Source organism: Hirundo rustica, chromosome 15, assembly GCF_015227805.2.
Source record: "Hirundo rustica isolate bHirRus1 chromosome 15, bHirRus1.pri.v3, whole genome shotgun sequence".
NCBI classification, from domain to species: domain Eukaryota; kingdom Metazoa; phylum Chordata; class Aves; order Passeriformes; family Hirundinidae; genus Hirundo; species Hirundo rustica.
The window spans coordinates 5,194,737-5,216,817 of record NC_053464.1 but is presented as its reverse complement, the minus strand read 5'-3'; the positions used below and the strand labels follow the sequence as shown (position 1 = coordinate 5,216,817).

The window sequence follows — 22,081 nt, the reverse complement described above, 5'->3', positions numbered from 1 at the left end:
TGGGGCAGCTTGAGACTGTGTCCTCTCCTTCTGTCAGTCGCTGCCTGGAGAAAGAACCCGACCCCCACCTGGGCACAGCCACCTTTCATGGAGTTGTAGAGAGTGATAAGGTCACCTCTGAGTCTCCTTTTCTCCGGGATAAACACTCTCAGCTCCCTCAGCTGTTCCTCTCAGGGTTTGTGTTCCCAGCCCCTCACCAGCCTCGCTGCCTCCTCTGGATGTGCTCAAGCTTCTGACATTTCAGACACCAGACAGGTTTATAATCTGCCACCCTTACCCCAGCAAAGAGGGGTTATGCAGATGTTCCTGGCAGCAATAGATTATGGAGTTCTTTTCCTGTGTTATTACAAATATGTTAAGTTAAAAACTAGAAGATGATCCTTAAATCTCTTAGAGTAAGTTATGAGTTTTGCCCAGACCTAGAAACTTGCATTCACCTGAAGCAAATATTCCATGCAGTGTCTAGTTTTATTGTAAAGATTTATAACACTGAAAATTCATTACTTTTACTTTGCACTGCTTGTACCATTATTAAACTAAAGGTTAATTGCCTTTACTGTTGAGAAAAGTCACACTTTATTACTTCCTTGAATTTATCTAGCTTAGGTTGTGAGCAGTTTATAGTTAAAGCTTTCTCTGTTAAAGGGTTCATTAGTACCTCAGCCCTTTTTGTCCTGAGCACACTGAGAACCACCCCCTCTGAATTTACCTTTTGATAAACTAAGCAGATAAAGCTTTTTAAGTCCCTTGCTGAGAATTTTTCTCCAGTCTAAGCCAGCCTTTGCAGCATAGTTAGAAAAGAGACTGAAGAATTTACGTATAATTTTAAGTCTGTACACTGTGCACACACATTCAGAGTAAGGAGATAAAATCTCTTCCAGTTCTGCTCTGTTTCTCTCTCTGTACATCCCATAATCCCATTAGCCCTTTATCCCCAGTCTTTGCAGAGTTACTTACGTGCTGTGACCTCAGCATCGTCTGTGGTGTCAAAGTCTGGCGCAGTCCCAGACCCAGCCTGGCATTCCCAGCCGTGTTTGCATTCCTGGTTGCTGGCTGTGTGACTCCTGGTTTGGTGGCAGAGCAGCACACCCCGCGGGGACAGGCCCTGCCTGCCCAGGAATCCCCAGCACACCCTCTGCCTGCACTGCCCTTGGTGTTTATGACTTGGCTAATCTGCAAGGTTTAATGAGCAATTGTAATATTTGTTCCTGGGCTGAGATGTTGACCAGTGTTGGGGCTGTTGGGCTCTGAGGACTGTGTGTTAGGGCTGCTCGATGTTTGTTCTCCTGTAACCTCTTCTAGATCTATCACCAGTTTTATTTTACCTATTGTTCCTGCTGTTGAAGCTGTATAATCCCTATTTGTTGTTCAGAGTGGTTATCCAGTGGTAAGTCAACAAAAGCCTTACCAAACCTACTCACACTGCCCCAGCTGTCTCTCCTGGCTGTGTGTGCGGCACATGTCCTTGGAGAAGGAGCACTTTGCTCTCCTACAGGTTTCTGGACTGTTACTGCACCATGGGCAGTGACAACCCAAATCTTTGTTGGGCTCATGGGTGCAGATAGGCTCAGTGGTCTGACTTGTGTTCAACCCAAGGAAGTGTCATTTAATGTCTCCTTTCTCTTTTGACTAATGCAAATGCACTGTTTTTCCTCATTTCCTGAATAACTTAAAAATAGCATTTCCTATGTCACAATTAAAAAAATTTAACCGTGAACATCTAGTCTGACCTATACAGTTACTGATCATCAGGGGTTTAGTTACAACAGCCTCCTCGCAGAAACATGAATTTTCAGCCTTCTAATGAATTCCTTTTAAAGAACTGTCTATTTTTGGTCCTGTTTTTTTCCCCTGTACATTTTCCCTTCCAATTAGTTCAGTAAAATTTTCTTCAGTTATGTGAAATTAATCCTTTTAAAAACCCCTGGAGATTACTTTTTGATTGCTGTCTTGTTTGTCTGTACAAAAGGTGAGCTGCTCTTTCAGGTTCCTATCTTAGGCCTGACACAGCCTTCTGTCTTGGCCCAAGCCCAGGACTTGATTCACAAGGTGTTCCTGCCCTCATTTCCCCTCCAGTCAGTAGAAACTCCAGGGATGGTTTCTCTGTTTCCCTCTTTAAGGCTCCCATACGCCTCCTATGCCCAAGTCCCAAATGACATTAGGAAAATAACTCAGCGTGCTGTGACTTTCGGTGCCCTGTGACAGGAGTCCCCTCTGGTGGGCCGTGCTCTGGGCCTATTGATCCCATCTGCTCTCCCACTGCTTTGACTGGGAGCTGCCAGTAAGCTGTGTTTGAGTTACCGTGCCCTCGGTGTGCCGTGCCCTCGCTGTGCCGTACCCTCGCTGTGCCGTGCCCCTCGCTGTGCCGTACCCTCGTTGTGCCATGACCCTTGTTGTGCCGTGCCCTCGTTGTGCCGTGCCCTCGCTGTGCCATGCCCTCGGTGTGCCATGACCCTCGGTGTGCCGTACCCTTGGTGTGCTGTGCCCCTCATTGTGCCATGCCCCTCAGTGTGCTGTGCCCTCGCTGTGCCGTGCCCCTCACTGTGCCGTGCCCCTCAGCGGGCCGTGCCCCTCAGTGTGCTGTGCCCCTCTGTGTGCCGTGCCCTCGCTGGGCCGTGCCCTCGCTGGGCCATGCCCCTCAGTGTGCTGTGCCCCTCGCTGTGCCATGCCCTCGCTGTGCTGTGCCCCTCAGCGTGCTGTGCCCTCGCTGTGCCGTGCCCCTCTGTGTGCCATGCCCTCCCCTCCTGCTGCCCGCTCCCTCCATCCCACAGCACTCCTGAAGGAGTCACCCAGGCTGTAGAAGTTTATGGCCAGCCACGCTTCTTGAGGTGATTTCAGCGTGTTTGTTGTGCTGCTGCAGGAGGTTCTCTGCTCCACCAGCCTCGCCCAGCCGTGCCCTCACACAGCCCCTGTCTGGGTGACGAGGGCTGAGAGGGGCAGAGCTGCTCTGTGGGCAGGGGGGAGAGGCTCTGGCCCTTGGACACAGCCCTGAGGCTGAGGCCAGCTTCCCAGTGCCCACCCACGGGACCAGCCCGGCTCTTTGTTCTCAGCCTATGCCAACCCAGGGCTCACAGCAGGAGCAGGCTGCAGAACGCTGTGACATCCCTGCACTGCAGCAGGAGGTTGGAGAGAACCTCCTGTGCCCCATCCACTGCTGGGAGGCACCTGTGCCTTTCAAAGAGGCTTTGCCCAACCCATGCCAGGCAATTCCCGAGCTGAGGGTCCACTGCCTCCCTTCCTGCCACGAACAGACCTGGCTCTGAGCCCTTTCTGGTGTTTACCTCACTTGGCTTTCGTTATGGACCTTCCCTTCTCCTCCCATCTCCACAGCAGGCAAACCATGGCCTTCTTGTAGAAACTGTGTGTTCAAAGACTCTTCACTGCTCTTTCAGAAACATCTTAGCAAGATTAGTTCACATGGATTTTGTAGGACTGAAGTGTTTTGTGTTTTTACAGCTTCTCTAGGTCAATTCTGCTCTCTTGAAGCCAACAGCAGTTTTTCTATTGTACCAGGAATGGGCCACTGTTTTAAATGTGTCACATGTAGGTACTGCCTCAGAGCTTCAGTTCAAAAATAGCTGATGTTTCTGCCTCAACCTGTTAGTGCAAAGTGCTATTATTGAGGTACTGAAGGTTTCAGCACATTGTGTTCTTTAATTACTCGGAGTATATTTGAGTTGTTGGAAACAGCTTTTAGTGCTGGAGGGTGATGGTATCACCCTCTTAATTGTGATGCAAGGCAACACTGGAAGTACAAATTAGTAATGCCCTTCATTTCAGTCTATTTCACAGTGAATTTGATAGATTGCTCTTTATTAATTGGAATTGCTTTTTGTGGCAGCATTCTGTAATCAGGCTGTGGCTCAGGGGACTCCAGTGACTGGTTTGCACAGTGTGTTTTGACATCCTCCTTATGTTTATCAAGTCATTCTTTTCTACCTGTTTATTCAGTTAAATCTGACAGTGAGAGCAGTGCTAGTCTGCTCACTGTCTCAGTGTGCTATAGGTATCTACTTGTGAAATGAAAGCGGATTGTTTCTCTCGAATTCTTCCCAAAAGCTGGGATTTCAGGAACTTGGATAAAATGGTTATGCCAGTTTGGATTTGCCAAGATAGACTGCTTCTCTGTGTGCATCACAAAGCTGTGATGATTAGAGAAGGCTTTAAGCATTAGGACCAGCTGCCTAACTTGTGGATTATTATGATTTTCAACATAAACATTTAAATTGAGGAATTATATTATTTTCTTCCCTAAGCTTTGAGGAGCTCTGAGGTTACACTTTAGTGAAAACGTGTTCCATAGGATGGAATGTCTGTTTCATGTAAGTTTCTTTTTCTTTTGCAAGTTAATAACACTTAGGTTGGCATTTCCTTTCTATAAGTGAGCATTGGCCCAAAAATAAAGTCAAAAACATGTGGCATTCAAAAGCTTCACTTGATGTCTGCAAAATTTTCTGTGTATCTGTGCATTAATGTGGACATGTTTTGAATGGAACTTGTATCAAAGCTGCTTTGTTGTGTTGGACTTGTGAGATGTGGGTAGAAATATGGGATCACAGAATTGTTAGGGTTGGAAGGGACCTCTGGAGATCATCCAGTCCAAGGCCCTTGCCAAGGCAGGGTCACCTGGAGCAGGTTACACAGGAATGCATCCAGGTGGGTCTGGAATGTCTCCAGAGAGGGAGAGTTCATCCCCTCCTTGGGTAGTTCCAGTTTGTGAAATAAAGAATTCCTTCCTCATGATGAGTGGAACTTCTTGGGTTTTAGTTTATGGCTATTGCTCCTTGTCCTGTTGCTGGGCACCACTGAAAAGAGTCTGGCACCATCCTCCTGGCATATACCTTTGAGATAATTAAATCTAATGAGAACCCCTCTCAGTTTTCTCTTCTCCAAACTAAACGGGCCCAACTCCTGCAGTTTCTCTTCCTAAGAGGTGCTGCAGAGCCCTCACCATCCTTGTGGCCTCTGCTGGGCCCTCTCTGGTAGCTCCTTGTCATTCTTGTCCTGAGGAGCCCAGACCTGGAGATGTGCCTCACCAGGACTGAGCAGAGGGCAGAGTCACCTCCCTGACCTGCTGGCCACACTCTTCCCATGCATCCGGGGTCCCATTGCCCCCCTGGCCCCAGGACACACTGCTGGCCCGTGGTCAGCTTGTCACCCACCAGTGCCCCGAGGCCCTTCCCTGCAGAGCTGCTCTGCTGTGGGTCAGCCCCAGACTGTTCTGGTGCTTGGGGTTATCCCTCCCCAGCTGCGGGAGCCTGCACTGGCCTTTGCTGAACCTCAGGAGGTTCTGCTCTCTGCCCAGTTCTCCAGCCTGTCAGGGTCTGGATGAATGGCAGCACAGGTTTCAAAAGGTGCTGTTTGTCTGCCTGGCTTTGCTTTAGTGAGTGGCTCTGAAGGCTGCAGAGATGATTTGTTTTGGTGCTCAACAGCACTTGTGTGGAGCCACTTCTCCTTTTTACCTCATCGGTACAAGTGAGTCCTTCTTCCTGTGCTTACTGGAGACAGTTCTCAACTTGGTATAAATGGTCGTGCTGGGGAAATGTCATGGCTCTTTGGGTTGTGCTGGGGAAATGTCATGGCTCTTTGGTGTGATGAGGTTTTGTTTTTCTCAGATTCATACTTCACCCCTCTCTAGAACAAAGACAAAATGTGCGTGCTGTAGTGAATACAAACCCCTAGCTGGCAAGCATGGAGGAAGAGGAGTTGCTGAGATAGTAATTCCAGATAACATCTCTGGAAAGCAGGAAGCAAAGGCAAATTCATTTGCCTGGAGTGAAATCTTTAAAAAGCCCATAATTACATTTTTATTAGCGACATGTACTGTTAATGCTTTCATTTCCACCAGCCTGAAAGACGATCCACCGTCACCAAACTGATGGTGGTGTTACAGCACAGGTGTGAGGGCTCTATCCTCCTGTATGTCACCTCCTTGGCTCCTGTTCCATCCTAGGAGTAAGTCACTGGTGTGGTTGTCACTGGCACGCAGTGGCTCTGGTGGCCTCCCTCTGACTCTCCTGCTGTTCCACCTGTAGCTGTGGGATGTTCCCAGAGAGCAGACAGGGACTCCCTGCAGTGCTGCCTGTACAGACAGCTTCACGTCAGCTTCCCTTCCCAGCTGGGCTGCTGAGGGATGGGGGAGGTGGGGAAGCTGTAGCAGCAGATCAGGTGTTGTGCATTAGAGCACTGCACCCACTCTTCTGCTTCCCCAGTGCATTTGGGAGCGGGCACACGAGGGAGCCTGCTTTGTGCTCCAGGCTTTTGCATTTATCTGGGATTTGGCCTGAAACCTGTGTACCTGCAAGGGCAAGGCAAGGAGGTGGCTCACCAGAGAGCAGTGATGGATGAATGACCACACTCTTGGTTTTTTAAGGATTTTTATTTTGCAAAAGCAGCATATCTAATGAAAGAGAAGAAACGTGCAGTGCTTGTGGGTTTTCTGCGGTTTGCCAGCACTTGGCTCTGAAGGGGAAAATGCTGCATTGCAGAGAGGCCTTCAGGCTGTCCTTCAGGCTGCATTCCTGACCCCTGGTAATGATGGCTCTGGAGAGCTGATGCTGTGCTGGCCCCAGGGACACTGACACACAGCACCCCGGGGTCCCCAGGGAGATCCTGGCTTGCTGTGCTTTACCTGGGCTTTGTGGTGTGACCTCAGGTTACGGCTCCAGTGTCTATAACTCAGCAGTGCTGAACACTTGAGGGCTCTGGCTGGGCTCCCAGGTGGGGATGGTCCCATTCCAGCTGCTGGCTATGCTGGAGATGTTCTGTCAGCTGCATCTTCCTGCAAGGAGAACCCAGCTGTGCCCCTGCTGCACCAAGGAGCTGGCTCTGAGCTATTTGTGCCCACAGAGAGATCATCTTTTCATGTTCCTTTCTTTCCTCTGATTTTCTGCCAGATCACTGTTCGGTGCTAAGTGCTAATGTCACATCTCCTGGCTCCTCTGTGGTGCTGTTCCTCTGGTGGAGTGGAACGATATGGGTTGGAAATTACCTGATAATTCTAAATGATCTCGGACCAGAATCTGAGCTGAGAGAACAAACTTCTCTGGCCTCTCTGGCTTTTCTGTGAACTACCAGCAAAATAGTTTCTGCTGACTGCAACCAGCTGCTCTGGGGGTGCTGGGAAGCCAAATTTCAGCTTTCTGATTGCCTTCAAAACAGTGGATGGTTTACTTGCTTTGGACAGCACGCATCCTCCCTGATGTGCTCCCTTTCTGATGCTTTGCTGCAGAGTGAAGGGTCTGAAATAAGTAGATTATCTGGGGCAGGAAGGAGAGGCAGCAGAATTCCAGATCTTTCTTGAGAGGGGTTTGGAAATTAATAGAATATGGATAATCTTTTTCCCAAGGGTTCTCCATCCCCCCAGTTGGCTCATAAAACTCACTCTGCAGTGGTGCATGCAGGAGAGTCAGGTTGCTGTGGTCATTACTGCAGCTAAGTCTTCCCAGAATCTGCCCCTACATGATATGACTGTATCAGAGCAAGGCTGACCCTCTCAGCCAGGGGCTGGGCACTGCAGACAGAGGCTACTCGAGGATGGGGGTTCTTGGTGCTCAGTGAGCACAGCATGCAGCTGCCCTGGGCTTTGGTTTCCAGGTGCGCACCGCAGGTGGGATTGCAGGGTGGGTGTTTGCAGGAACAGGTGTCTTCTTTGTCTTTGACTGAGCCCACACAGGCATCCTTGGAAAGCTCTCTCCCGTTCCTTCCTCACGGGGTGTGCTGTGCTGGCTGGGCTTGAATTAACTGCTGGAGGTAGAGCTTCAACTGACCCTGAATGGGGACTCAAACACCATGACCCAGCAGAGAACTGGGCAAGAGGATGGTGCATCCACTGAACTGGGAGAGAAGCACAGCTCCTGGGAAGTTTTCTCTGCAAGAGCACAGGGACCAGGGCAGTCCTGGAGCAGAGACCTTGGATATTAACTGCTGGGATTCTGCAGTGTCTGAGCCTCTTCACACACGTCTGTCCCAGCCACGAGTGTGGCTGGCGGGAGAGGCAGCCCTGCTCCTGCCAGCCAGCTGCAGAAGGTGAGTGCTGGCTTTGCTGGTGGTGCTGGGGCCCTTGGCTTGCCCAGGGTTTGCACAGGAGGGCATTTGGGATTAGTAACTCACAATGTTCATTATCCTGTTGTATCTTGCTGTTAAAAACCTCAGGTTTCTTGAGACAAATGTTGAGGTGTTAAATGAACTCTAAGAAGCCCATGGGGTAATAGAGCCCAGTGACCCATGGAAGTGCTCTATGGTGTCATCCATGGCAGGCTTGGTGACCAGCAAGGCTTGGAATTCACTGGAAACTCTTGTTCCAAAATGTTTCCACGTGACTTTGGATTTGTCCCAAGAGGTTTAACTAGAGCCCTGGAAAATGAATAGCAGCTGTAAGAAGGAAGAACTAGAACATTCCTTATTTAGGTAATTTCCTAATAACCTCCCAGTTCCCTAAAAATAGTGCAGGATAAAATGCTCCACCATACCAGACTGGCGCTGAGCTGGGAAATGGGAGTTGCTGGGTAATCTAAAACTCACTCTATTGTGTCTCTCTGTAACTCTAACATCAGGGAAGCATTTCCTATTTTTAGCTTGAATTTGAAGTGTCTTAAGATTCCTGGGTATGTAGATGTTCATTATTTTGAATTGAAAGTGCACTCCAGTATCTCAAATAGCAGTGGAAACCTCCACATTCCTCTAGACCAACTTTTAATATATATGTAGGGTGAAAGTTAAAAATACAGATCTGAAATTATTTAATCAGTATGTAACATCAAAAAAGTCCACATTTAACTTCCTTTACCAAATTTTCCAGGTATTTTCATTGTTTACCAAATGTCTGTTCTAGGCTGTATCTGTTCCAAGAACTCTCTTTACTCTCTCTGATCTTTTCCATTTCATTTCCTGCCCAGTGCTTAAGGCATTTGCTTCCTGCTGGAGGACTTCCCCCAGCTCTGTGTGGGGCTCTGCCTGCAGTGGACCATCTCATCACCTCTCGAGTGCCATTGTATTGTTCTTCCTGGATGCCACTAGAAACACTGCACAATCCGGATGCTGTTTGTTTCTGCTTCCAAGCATCACTTGTAGTGATAGCAGGGCTGGAGTAAGTCTGTGTCTGTGCCAGAAGCAGCTTTTGGTGGCAAACACTGGCCAGGGGACACTGTTCACTCACAGGTCTAGTCAGGCTGCAGACCAGGACCTTTGTCCTCTTGCTTTCCGTGGGCACTGGGGGCAAGGAGATAATGATCTCATATTTGTTGGGCACCAGGAATAACTAGTGATCACAAAATGCAGGGGACAAAAGAATATCTGATCTGTGGGAAGAAAGTTTAAAGGCCAAGAGCAGAAAATGAAATTGGAGATGTTTGTGTGGCCACAACCTTTATACACAGCTGTGCTTGGTGGGGTAGGGTCACCCCAACAAGTGAGGAGAGACAACAAAGTAGGGACCAGATGAAGCCATGCTGGGGTTGAATGAGGTTTTATCACATGCTCCAGTCACTTGTAGTGTCAGCTTGGATAAGTAATGAAACCAAGAAAGGATCTGAGGCTGTCAGCATAATGCTCAGCCCTGCAAGAAATGCTCTAGCAGAGAGAAGTGCACCTTCCTGGGTATTGCTTAGGGCTGTGCAGATTCTGAGGATAATCTGATCTGTTCAGTAGAAGGAACATGAGTATTTAACCTCATGATTCAGCATAAGAAATGTGGGTCAACAAATATTTTGAGTTTTTTCTTTTTCCTGGGCAGACCAGGGTCTACATAGGCAGTGCCCCAAACAGTCACCTGCTGAGGGATGTGGTGGCTCCCAGTGACAGCTGAGTGTGTCCTGCACCCTGGCCCTTTGCTTCTCCCCTCCCTGCCTGCAGTGTGTTGTACATTAGGTGAGTTCTGTGTGCGTGCACTGATCCACTTGTCCTTACTTCTTGGAAAACCAGAATCACTGTGTTACCAGTGTACTTGAAACACACGTCTTACCAGAACCTCTCCAGGTTTCAATTTTCATGTTTCAACTTTAAACGAAACACACCCTAACAAAACACCCATCTTTTTTTAATGCTCAAGATGTATTTCTCTCTCACTTGATGGCTCCTCAAGAATCAAGAGGTTTAAGTAGGGAAGGTGATGTCATATTTTTTATATGCCGTTCCTACTTTCACTTGTGGTTTGACCCTTTCACCCCTTTCCTGTGCCTCTTCTTGGGGCTTTGTCTCCTCATCAGGTTCCAGTACATCCTTGCTAGAAATCTGCTGTTTCAAAGTCAGAGTAAACTTCTGGGTCTTTGATGGCAAATTCCTTTGGCACTAGGAAAGGTAAATTCCTTTCTGCTACTGGGAGGACAATAAGGTGTGCAATCCCTCCATACCTGAAAGGATCTTAAACCTGTTGCAACTTGGGGAAGTGGGGCATAAATGGAGGCAGTAACTGCAGAGGAGAGCCACAACAAAGGTCAGATGTGGGAGCTTGAAGGGAGCCTGTCCAGTGAGACACTGGGCTGGGCAGACAGGATGGCCTGGAGACTTTGGAAGTAAATAAAGGTCAGTTGGATCAGCCTGCGTGGGTTGGAAAGGGCCGTCAGGTCTGATGAAGGAGGCTTTATCTTGATTTTTCTGTAAATATTTCTTCTGCCTTCAATTTACTCTCATTTTCCCAGGCACTGCTCTGAAGGGTTCAGTTTAGGACATGCCCTCCTGTGTCTGACTGCCACAGTCACAGGCAGCTCTGGAGCAGAGGTATTTCCAAGGAAATAAAGTTTGAAGGACATGAATTTCAAGCCACAGGCCTTGGGAAAGCTTTTAACTCCTCATGGCAGGTTTTAGATTCATATTTAGATACAGTAGCATTTTCAATATCATGTTGATACAATCAGTTAGCAAACAATGACTTTTCTTTTGAATTTCCCATGGGAGAAGTCTTGATTTAGGGGTCATTTTGAGCTTCCCTTGCACATGCCTGGTGGCCCTGTCCTGTCCCTGGGTATGGGCTGCTCCTGCTCCGCCACAGCCTGGCACCAGCTCCCTGAGCAGCACTTGCAGAGCAGCAGTCAGACACGAGCCCTCAAAGGGGAAAGGGCTGGGGAGGGCAGTGCTGGAGATGAAGCTGGAGAAGCTTTGCAGAACCGTGAGGAGAAGCAAACTCTGATGTGAGGTTAGAACTGGTAGTAGAGGCCAGTGTATTTATCTCCTATCAGCCCTGCCAGCCTTTCCTGCAATAGAAAAGCCCTAAGAATAATGGGTCACAAAATGAGAGTGGATATAAAGGGCACTGGTAAATTTTAAGTTCCCTGCTATTAACAGAAACATGGGGTAAAATTCCTGGGTGGGGTGAGCATGCTGCCAGCGTGCTCTCAGAGAAGAGAAATACCAAATTCAGGGGTGCACTACAAACTTTTGATCTAGACTACTTTTTTTATTCCTTTCCTGGACCCAAATCTTACCTCCAGTGTAACAGGAGTCCACAAGCAAATCACACCAATTTGGCATCCAGTAGAATTTGTTGAATTAGTGTTGATCTGTTCCCAAATACAGTGAGAAACACTGAAAACCTTCAATGAGAATTGCATAGCCTAGGCTGTCAGGGCAGGGGAAGCTGAGCATGGGCCCATGTAGGTATATTTAAAGAAAGAAATCTTCTGTACTGTCAGAGCCTCATGGCAATGCAGGAGGAATCTCTGCCGTGTTCAGCGGCACACGCTGGGATTTTTATTACAAAGCTCTGATCTCAAACACTGGGTGGAGGTGAGGAAGGCTCTTACACTTTACAGCTCTCTGTTTCATCAGCACCTTGTTCTGATCAGAAGGTTCAGAAGCCCTTTTGGTATCTCCCACTGATTCAAACACGGACTCACAGTGCAGTAGCACAGAGCAGGTCTTCCAGCATCCCCTGGCATCACTCTGAGAACGCCAGCTAGGAGTGTCCTGGAAATCTCCCCGAGTGCTGGGCAAGTGTTTCTGCAGGCTAACACATGAGCATAGCAGAACTCTCTTTTCTCACAGCAAGTAATTTTGAAATATTTGATACCATATGTCACTTGGGCTCCTTTTTTATTTCACACCACAAACTCTGTTACACTGGAGTAACTGAAAGGTAAAATCTTGTCATTATGTGGTACAATTCTTTTTGAGGAAAAAAAGGGAAAAAACAACAAGCTGAATCTTCAAAAGCTTAAGTGAGAAGTGGGGGGGAAACCAACCCAAAAGAGATCAAACTTTCTTTAGTTTAAAAACCTGTCCTCAAAGGGAGTGGCAGCCAGTGGCAGCCCTGCCCTCTAGTGCTGTTGCAGGTGAGGTGCTGGTGCACAGTTCTCAGCGCAAGCCTGGGTTCACCTGAGTATTCTTTAAGGCAGATTAGAGTGGGGATTTTTGTGGGTTTTATTGGGTTTTATTTTGTACTTCTTGTATTTGATTGATTTTTTTAGGGCCACGGTGGTGTTTGTAGTATTTTTGTAGGATTTCACTGCAAGACAACCAAAATCAACCTCAGACTTTGATGGATGGCAGGCTCTTTAAAATCCCTGAAGTACTTTGAGCACCTAAGATAACAACTACGGTAAAAATTTCAGTAAGCTGCAGAAGAGAACGAGCATTTACATGATTCGTGACTAACTGGAGCTTCCCTCCCCAGCATTGAAGGCGAGTACGTTCCCGTGGCAGGCGACGAGGTCACCTACAAGATGTGCACCATCCCTCCCAAGAACGAGAAGCTGCAGGCAGTGGAGGTGGTGATCACCCACCTGGCCCCTGGCACCAAGCACGAGACGTGGTCAGGCCATGTCATCAGCTCCTGAGGTGTCCCCTGGAACGCCGCTGCTAGCGCGGGCTCTGCTCAACAACTGGCTGCAGGACCTGGCTGAAGGATACTGTGCGTGAGGAAATACTGCATTGTCAATAAAGCAGAAGCAGGCCAAAATTATCATTTTTTTTTACAGCTGGCCTGATTTAAAAAAAAAAAAAAAAAAAAAAAAAAGGCAATTCAAATGCTGATGAAAAAATATCTAGCGTAATGTGTTTACAAGAAATGTATTTAAAGAGACCTAGTTTGTGTGCTTGGTGGAGGAGGGGAGGTTTGGGTTTTCTTTTGTCTTGTGAACTGATTCCAGGAAATGCCCAGGGGAAGGGGGGAGAGATTTCCAGGAGAGCTCTTCTAGCGCAGGTGGTCAAGCACAGCTCTGAGCCCTGGGTGTTGTGTGAGCCCTGTGTTCCCTTGGGCTGCTCTTCTGGGGCTGCAGTCCCTTTATCGCTGATAACAGTGCCTGAATGCCTTGGATTGACAGACAGAGGTGTTCCTTGCTGATTTGTTTTCCTCATGGAGGGAAGTTCACAAAGAGAGCAGCTGCCACAGGGTGGAAAATCTCCACCAGGTGGTTACGCTCCAGTGCCCAACAGGTGCACCACTGCAAAAGTGTGGCTGCACAGGTGTGGAAACTGTGTTGAACTGGTGAAGCTGGGGTTGTTTGTGAATTTACTTAGGTGCCTTGATGGTTGATTAGCAACAGATTTTATAGGCCAGTATTAAAAAAGAAAAAAATCCATCCCAAATTTAAATTTGCTTCAAGGTGAGTGGTAGAATACCGTAGAGTAGTGGATACTTCATAGCCTCTGAGTGTCTGAATTGTGACAAGGCTGATGATTTGCCTTCTCGAGTGCACACAGCTGACTGCCATGGTGCACCAGTGGGCAGGCAGCACAGCTGCACAGCAGGTGTGTGCTGCCCAGGTGCCTGTGTGCTAAATACTGTATGAGTTACTCAACAGGCTCAGCTGTCTTGGTGAAGTAGATTCTGCCTCTGTTTCCCTGGCAAACTCGTTTGGTAGGATGTGATAAGGCCACCCTTCCCCAGACTCTTCATGTAGATGTAGTGCTACTAAATTGGTTTCATTCCTATTTGCCTTCCACTTGTTTTTTTTCAAATGAAGCATTTTTCTCTGTCATGTTCCTAACAGTGGATTTTTATTGACTTTGCGAATAAAAAATTAAAAAAAGGAACAGCTCTTGTTAGTTGTATAAAACTGTGCAGCTTCAGTTGTGTATTTGGAGCTTCACCAAGAGGTGCTCGCTGTCAGGACCTGTCCTGAGCCTTTCACAGCAGCTGATCTGTTCCGAGGTGTGATGTGACAGCACAGGGGTGTGGGGTCAGAAGTGCTGTGCTGGCTTGTTTTCCCTTAGCTGTACCTGTGTTACACCACGGTGTAGTGGGTTTGGGTTTGTTTTTTATGACCCATGAGCCTTGGTAGTGGTGGGTTTATCATTGTGCAGTGTGTTGGGAGTATCACCCCCTGCTTCCTTTACAATAAATGCAACAATTTCAGTGCTTTAATGTGTTTCCAGTCTGCTCCCTGGGTAGCTGGTGCTGAAGGGGATCAGCTTTAAAGGAGAACGCAGGTGCCTGCACATGCAACCAATGTGGTGACATTTAAGTCTGATTTAAGGAAATGTTTTCACATCCACTGGCTGCAGTTAGCAGAACAATTAGGAAATAGTAAAGCCAGGACATGTCAGGAGAGGCTCCCAGAACAGAGCAGCCAGAAATGTTGTGTTTGGGGCTGAAAACAAACCTGGCTTTGGTCCTGCACAGGGTATTTTGCACTGGTAACTTTCTGCCAATACTGCACCAAGCCTGCAGTAAAATAACCAAGTCTCAGGTACAGGACATGGAGTACACACAGCACAGCAGCTCTTAAAATTCCAGTCCCTGAACAGCATTCCTACACTAGGGATGGTTCTGGTCCTAAGTCAGCCCCCTAATTTAAAACAGGAATGAGCTAGGGAAGTGTGCTAGAAGACAAAACAGTTTTGGTGCATGAGGTGCATGGCAGCTCCCCCTCTTTTTTTGTAAGCTCTTTTGGGGATTTCATATGGTACACAAAGATTCTATTCTCTGTTTTTTTACTGTGCAAGTATCCCATGAACCTGGAAAGATTTAAATTACCCATTTCTTTGTACAGACAGGCAGCATGCAACAAGTCTGCTTTAAGTATTTTATTTACCAAAATGACAAGTGGAAACAGTATTTCTTCATGATTTTATTCTCCTTTACTAAATCAAACCATTCATACTCATGATTACTATTCTAATGCCAGATGAGAAAAATAATATTAACAGTTACACAGAGTGTCAGACATTGACTTGAATTTTAATATAAACATAATTTAGGTCATTTTTATAGTACGAAAAATCTCACCAACACTTAATGCCTTAATCAGGAATCTCAGAAAATGACAGAAATATATTTTGCTAATGTGCTGAAGCTATTTTAATTAATTTTTACAAATGATTTTTTAGATTTGGTCTGCAAAGAACGTAGGTACCATGACCTGACTGGTACCTTGGCACCACATCCACCCTGAGGAGGGAACTTTGGCAACAGCTGGTCCAGCATTCCCAGGGATGGCAGTCAGGGCTCTGAACTTCTACTTCAGTGCCATCTTCCCAACCCCAGGAAGAAATAAAACCTTTCCCTTCTGCTCATCTTCCAGTTTTAGACAAGAAAATCCCAACTGTCTTGTACTTCTTGTTAATTCATATAGCACAAGGTAAGTATTTAAAAAAACAACAACAACCATATCTTTTAAAAAACAGCCTCAACTTTAAAAAACCCCTAGGGATTAAACCTTGCAGGCAATTTTGAGACCATGAATTAATGAGAGGCAGATTATGCCTCCCGTTCCCTCCCTAAATGGTAATTAGTTAGTTAAGGAAGTTTAAAAACTTCCTTAACTAATTAAAACAGGTATCTTAAAAACCAACCCAAAATATAACCCAACCCAAACCCCACAACCAAGCAAAAAGAAAACAATTTATGCGATTGGAAACTGAAAGGATGCTGCTAAATGAGCTCTGCTGTGTTCCCCCAGTCAGCAAGGGGTCTGCAATTAAATTATTTCCCTTCAGTAATGACTGACCTGCAAAGCACCTGCTATTCAAGACCAATTACAAAAAACCAATACAGAATGAAGATGATGTTTCAAGGTATTTTGCTGTTTTAACCGTCTTGGAAGTGCAAACTGTCAAAGTCTTTTATTTAAAAAACAGCTCTTCACAGATTCTTCTTGTATCCTGTGGGGATGTGACACTGTGGCCTTCTGTTCTGGAGTCTGTGAAAATTTCATAGTCATTCCCTCCCTGGAAGAAAAAGAGGATTTAATCTTATTTAACATAAAGCAAAACAGTCACAAAAAGGGACTTATTTAACAGTCACAAAAAGGGACACATGAAGGGAAACAGGGAAAGAATGGACTTCTCCCAAGGGCCTGCAGTGATTAGGCTCAGTGACAAACAGCAGTGCCCCTGTATGAGCAGAGGTCCCCAAAATCCATAGCTTCATTCCCAAATTCCTGTTTGCCACACTGCTTTCACTGAGTCAGCATCAGCTCTTAGTACTTCAATGCTCTGGAAATGCTGCACTGCCACTTAGAGGGTTTAAAATGAACTGTCTGTAAGCTCTGTGCCAGAGGGACAGGCAGTGACTTTTATATCTGATGTCAGGAAAAAACCCTTTAATTTCAAGCTTGTCTTTTTCTTATAAAACCTCACCTTTTAAAATGTATAAAGTCCTGTGTAACTTAAGAGTTTTATAACTGCGAGTTCTTATAAAACTAAGCCTTTTCTTATAAAACTTAGCCTGACACTGTGCCTTGGCCATATTCAGACAGCTTTAATTTCAAGCAAGTCCTTGTGCCTGACACTGCCCTCACAAGCTCTTGTCAGGTCTCTGTTCAGGATTTTTAAAAGCCTCTGAATTGCCCTGCAGAGCGCCTCATGATGAGGAACAAAGGAATCTGTTCAGTTCCCCAGGGTGAAGACAGAGTGAGCAAGGCAGAGTGTTAAACAGGACAGGAAATACATGTTTATTAAACACCAGCCAACAAGAAGAATAAATCTACACTGACCAAGCAGGACAATCAGGTTCACAGAGTCATGTCACCTAAGAGCTTAGCAGAATTACAGAAGTTCATTTTTAAAACAACCTCTGTTAAGGCAAGAACCCTGTGTTCACTTCAGGAAACAGAAGGAGAACTTCCCAGCTGCAGCCAGGTAAACACGGACACGTTTATATCCTGACCCCAGCTCTTGTCAGGACTAAGGTTATAAGGTTAGAACCTACAGTCCTTGAGGTTTAACTACAGCAGCTCTCAAATTAGTATATCAAACTAATGTACTCACTGGCATGGTCTTGTCTCCAAAGAAGTAAATAGTCTTGTATCCATCCTTGGCAACAATTCCTAAGCAGTACCTTTTATCCCAGCCATCTGGGAACACATCGATGCTTATCTGCCCTCCTAGGAGAGAGAGGAACCAAGACTTGTTTCATTAACAGAATGTACTTCTGAAGAGAAAGGAAGTAAAAGGCTAAACTGACTAAGATTTTAGGCAGAGGGAGCTTTGCAGAAGACACAGAAATGTTGTGCAGACCCTGGAGTTAAATCCTTCAAGTCTAGAAAGTATTTTATAGGGTATCTGTTATTACAGCTGTGATTCAGAGATTATTTAACCATTCCATAAAGTCTGAGCATGTTCCCAAATACTCACTGCTATCCAAATGAACCTTTAAAAAAGAATAACATTTAACCTCTTTACTTTTAGAAGGACACAGGAACACAGACACTGATATATGTACAGCCATAAAATCATAGGCAAAGACTTCCTAAGGCTTTCAGAGAAGGAAAGGGAAGAAATCAGCCATTTAGCCATTTCAGCACACCCTAACAGGACAACAGCTGTTCCAATTCTGAACCCTTGGCCTTCACCAATACCTAGAGCATGATTCCCAACTGAAGCAGGTGTCAAAGGTATTTAGAACATAAAGGAGAGAGAACAACTACACTGCAGTTCACTTTTCCCTTACTGCTCTGGCACTAATGCCAACCATACTTTGCAATTCTGAAAAACAATAAAAGGCAGGAGTGTGATAATATATTAAATATATTAGGAAAGAGGGTAAAAAAGAAAAAAATGCATCAAAAATTAATTCTCCCTTATTATAATTTTTTTTTCCTTAAGCCTGCTTTTGGATTCTTTCCTTCCTCCCACACAATGCAGGTACAGCTGAAGATCCAAGGGCAACTGGAACAGCACAGAGGGAGTAGTTCTGATCAAAGCTGATTCACAGAAACAACTCTGACTAATCTGAGGCATCTAATATGCTCCAAATATGAGCAGAATCAGTCACACAACTGACACTAAAGGACAATGAACTGATGACAAGAAATGAAGTTCTCTCTGTTGATGGATTTCAATTAAAATGTCCCAATAAAAGCCTGAAAGGAAAAAGAGGCTCAGTCTTGCCTGGAACCAACCCCACAAATGGGATGGGATGTCACAGACATAAGAGTATGATTTAAATGAAATTTAAATTAATTGATGTTTTAAATTACATTCTTTCAAAGTATTACCTATAGAAAATGTCAGGCCTTTGCCTGCAAATTCTCTTTGTAGATCAGCTACAAATTTCTCTCTTATATGCTCCTTCTGTTAAGAGAAAAGGAAAACAAAACCAAACATCAGTAACACGCTGTGTTGATTTACCAATGAAAAGAAAACCCCAAAACACCTCTACAAGAGAATGGTTTTATTGACTTGAATGGACCCAGGCCGGTTACAAAGAAAGGTTTTACCTAGGACAGGTTTTTAAAAAACCCCATGTATAGAAGCACGATATTCAGTACCCTGGAAATTGGACTAAAAACACGAGCCAAACCCATCCTTCTGCAAGTAATCTTTGCTATTCCAGCAAAAAAAAAAGTCTATTGCTTGAGGTCTGAATGAGGAAATTAGTTAAGCCACATGGAAAGAATTAAAATGAAAATAAATTGCACAAATTATAAAAGATTTTTAAAAATCATAACCTGGCCATAACTGCCTCCTCCAGGAGAGCTGGGTATCTTTCAAGAGCGGTAACTCACTTTATCAAGTTCATAGAACTCAAGTCGTTCTTCCTGGCTGCAGCTTCTTCCAATGGGGGACACATTTAACATCCCATTTCGGAACTCAATGAAAGTGCCTCTGCAAGGGAATTGATTAACAAGACAGAAAACAGATGAGAAAATTGCCGAAACCACTAAATATCACAGTTATTTTCCATTTAATTTTAAAGGCAGTGGGAATCAGCTGCCTCATGGTATGCATAAACCACAAACATGCAGATACCTCTGGAACCAATAAGTCTTTTGGACTTTGAATGTGGCAAGCTCAACATCATCCTTACTGACTTTTAGAAGTATGACTTGGTTTAACGAGTGTGACTGGAGCGTCCCACCAACCTCAGAGCCTGACAGGCCAGGCAGTCACTTTTGGGGTGAAGCTGCAAAATCCACAGCAACATGGGGAATGTTCTGCCCTGCCTCACACGGCGCATCTCAGCGTCTGGAGCAGCTGCACCTCACACATCACACAGAGCCGGTCTGGCTGCACTTCTCATCTCTGGAAACACTATGCTGCTGAATTCCAAACATGGCAAGGGAACACTCCTACTTCAAAACTGAATCTCCTTCCCTCTGACATAAAAGTGCTGAATGAGTATTTCAAAGCCTGTGCTCCAGCTGGGAACTTGTCTTTGTATGCATGGATGGAGCTCTGTTTCACACACACAGCGCTGTTCCCTAAGCAGAAATTACTCATTTTTCTGCTGAGCACCCTGAGCTGAGCCTTATCTCCCCCATGGAGAACATGGCCACAGAGATGTCCGTGTGCACATACCTCTTCTTTGGAAGTTTAATCTTTGCAATGTAACTGAGGCAGTAGTTGATGACATCTTGAAGGATGTCCTCGCCCAGGTGGCCCTGAATGCTCTAACAAAACAAACACCATTCAACCAAGCGTCCAGAATCTGAGATTCTAAAAGCAAGTCACATGGAAAACACAAGACATTGGGTAATCAGGCATGGTTAATACCACAGAGAAAAAAACATGCCTTCAATCATCATCATCACATCAGCTGATGCTCACATGGTACTAACTAAAGGCTCTCATTTGTCTTTTTGTTCACTTTATAACACCAAACTGTCCTTTGATACGATTCCTACTTGTACCTGCTTCAAAAGGAAACTCTGTGCCACAGGCAGCAGCCCTAAACAAAAAGCTGCACTTAATGTCTGCTACAGGCAAGCATGAAGAAATGGAGCTCCTTCCTGCAATAAACTGGAACCACTGGTCAAGGCAGCAAATTCAGCCAGGACCTCTTTTAAATGTTTACTCTCCATTACTTATGTTAAACATTACATGCCAAATGAATGATCCATTAACAGGACTAACATATGAAAGCAACAGTAATTTTGGTCTTTGGAAGGGTGATTACAGAGGACGACACTGTACAAATAAATCAAAATCTTATTTAGAAAATTCATTTTTCCCACTATTGGAAATTTCACACTTACCTGCTTGCTCAAGAATTTCCCATCTTTGTATGCTACCAGGCCATTTTCTGGGAACACGTAGTCATATTTTTCAATCACTGCAAACAAGCAAAAAGACAGTAACTCACCACTTCCCCTATATGCTTAATGTACAATTGTTTTAAATGTTAAATAGGTTAAAATACAGCAAACAATAGCTCCTAAAGTATGAAAGTTTCAGCAGCACAGCATCAAGCACAAGATCAGCACCAGTCCCATTTCTCACTATGATTAACGCACACCTCAAATCACACAAAGTTATTTGTTTGACTTACCTGTGGTTTTACTTAGAAGCATATGACTTTTTGCATTAAATATAAAGAAATTACCAAACACCTCAAATACTACAAAAACCTGGCACACAGCCTGGCTAGAGAGCAAGTCAAATACTGCCCTTTTAGGTTTGTAATCTTCAGCATATGTCTGGGTGTTGTGAGTCTTTAGCACAACACAAGATGATATGCTTTACTGGAGACCACTTGGAAGGCAAACAAACTCTGAGCTGTCTGGGCACTACAGGACGCTATCAGTGGCATCAATTAAGTAAACACCATTAAGAATAAAGTACTAAGGCAGGAGTCCATCGCTGCATCATAACCCCACAGTGAAAAAAATCAGGTCCTCGAGGGATGAGCTTGACAGCTCAGCAGCCCACACGTGTATGTCACATACACGACTCCACTGTACACAGCGGCATGAAAAAGCCCTCCCAAGGTTCTGTCACCAAGCCAGGATTTCACCATTAGTAACGACAGCTTAATTTGATATCGAGATACCCGTACAGAGCAAACAGGCTGCGCTTTCCAAATGCCGATTAGCAGCTCTCCACAGCCTGAGTGCAACACAACACCACCAGGAAGACAACTAAATAAAATAAAAATAAAAGCAAGGGAAGGGAGGGATGAACGGGCTCCGACCTCCACTTAACCTTCCCGGTTTCCCCGCGGGCCCCCGAGCGCGGATTGCATCAGCCCGGCCCTTACCGTCCTCGCCCAGCTGCTCGCGGATCTTGGCGAAGTCCGAGCCGCCCACCACTCCCACCTTCACCTTCTGCCGCAGCCGCTGCAGGAACGCCGCCATCTCCGCCGAGATTTTCTGGGGTCCAAAACAGAGCGGTCAGATTTGCCAGAGGCCAGCGCCTCCATTCCGCAACAATCAGCATAAACCCACAGCACCGCGCGGATCTTTAAGCAGCGTTAAATGTGCTAAGTGTGCCCGCGGCAAGCGGCACACACCGGGCCCCGCAGGACGCCGTGTGCCATCCGCCCCGCTCCCCGCGGGCTCTCAAGGCGGGACGCGGTGTGCCATAAGCCCTGCTCCCCGCGGGCTCTCAAGGCGGGACGCGGTGTGCCATCCGCCCCGCTCCCCGCGGGTTCTCAAGGCGGGACGCGGTGTGCCATCCGCCCCGCTCCCCGCGGCTCTCAAGGCGGGACGCGGTGTGCCATCCGCCCCGCTCCCCGCGGGCTCTCAAGGCGGGACGCGGTGTGCCATAAGCCCCGCTCCCCGCGGCTCTCAAGGCGGGACGCGGTGTGCCATCCGCCCCGCTCCCCGCGGGCTCGCGGCCCGTCCCGCACTCGCCTGCCGCGGGGCCGTGAGGGTGCCATCCACGTCGAAGAGGCAGAGCGCTGAGGGCGGCGGCGCCATGGCTGCGGCTGGCGGGGCCGCCCCTCCCGGCGGGCCGCGCGCGGGCCGGGGCGCAGCCGCGGTGA

The 22,081-nt window shown here is 46.4% G+C and overlaps 2 protein-coding genes across 2 annotated transcripts in view; one reads left to right on the top strand and one right to left on the bottom strand.

The window, feature by feature from the left end:
• The window catches only part of CARHSP1 (calcium regulated heat stable protein 1), a 34,528-nt gene extending 20,560 nt beyond the window's left edge, over positions 1-13,968 (top strand). The window contains exon 4 of the mRNA XM_040079181.1: positions 12,608-13,968. Within this exon, the coding sequence (XP_039935115.1) occupies positions 12,608-12,770 (163 nt within the window). The 3' untranslated portion in view covers positions 12,771-13,968. The remainder of the gene's footprint in view (positions 1-12,607) is intronic.
• A 961-nt stretch (positions 13,969-14,929) lies between these two features.
• PMM2 (phosphomannomutase 2) lies at positions 14,930-22,041 on the bottom strand. The gene is made up of 8 exons (XM_040079493.2): positions 21,951-22,041; positions 21,356-21,467; positions 20,355-20,431; positions 19,678-19,769; positions 18,885-18,984; positions 18,375-18,450; positions 17,146-17,261; positions 14,930-16,104 (listed from the first exon to the last, which is right to left on the bottom strand). Exons 1-8 carry the CDS (start codon positions 22,014-22,016, stop codon positions 16,000-16,002), a joined length of 744 nt encoding a protein of 247 aa, XP_039935427.1. The 5' UTR covers positions 22,017-22,041; the 3' UTR covers positions 14,930-15,999.
• Positions 22,042-22,081: the final 40 nt, after the last annotated feature.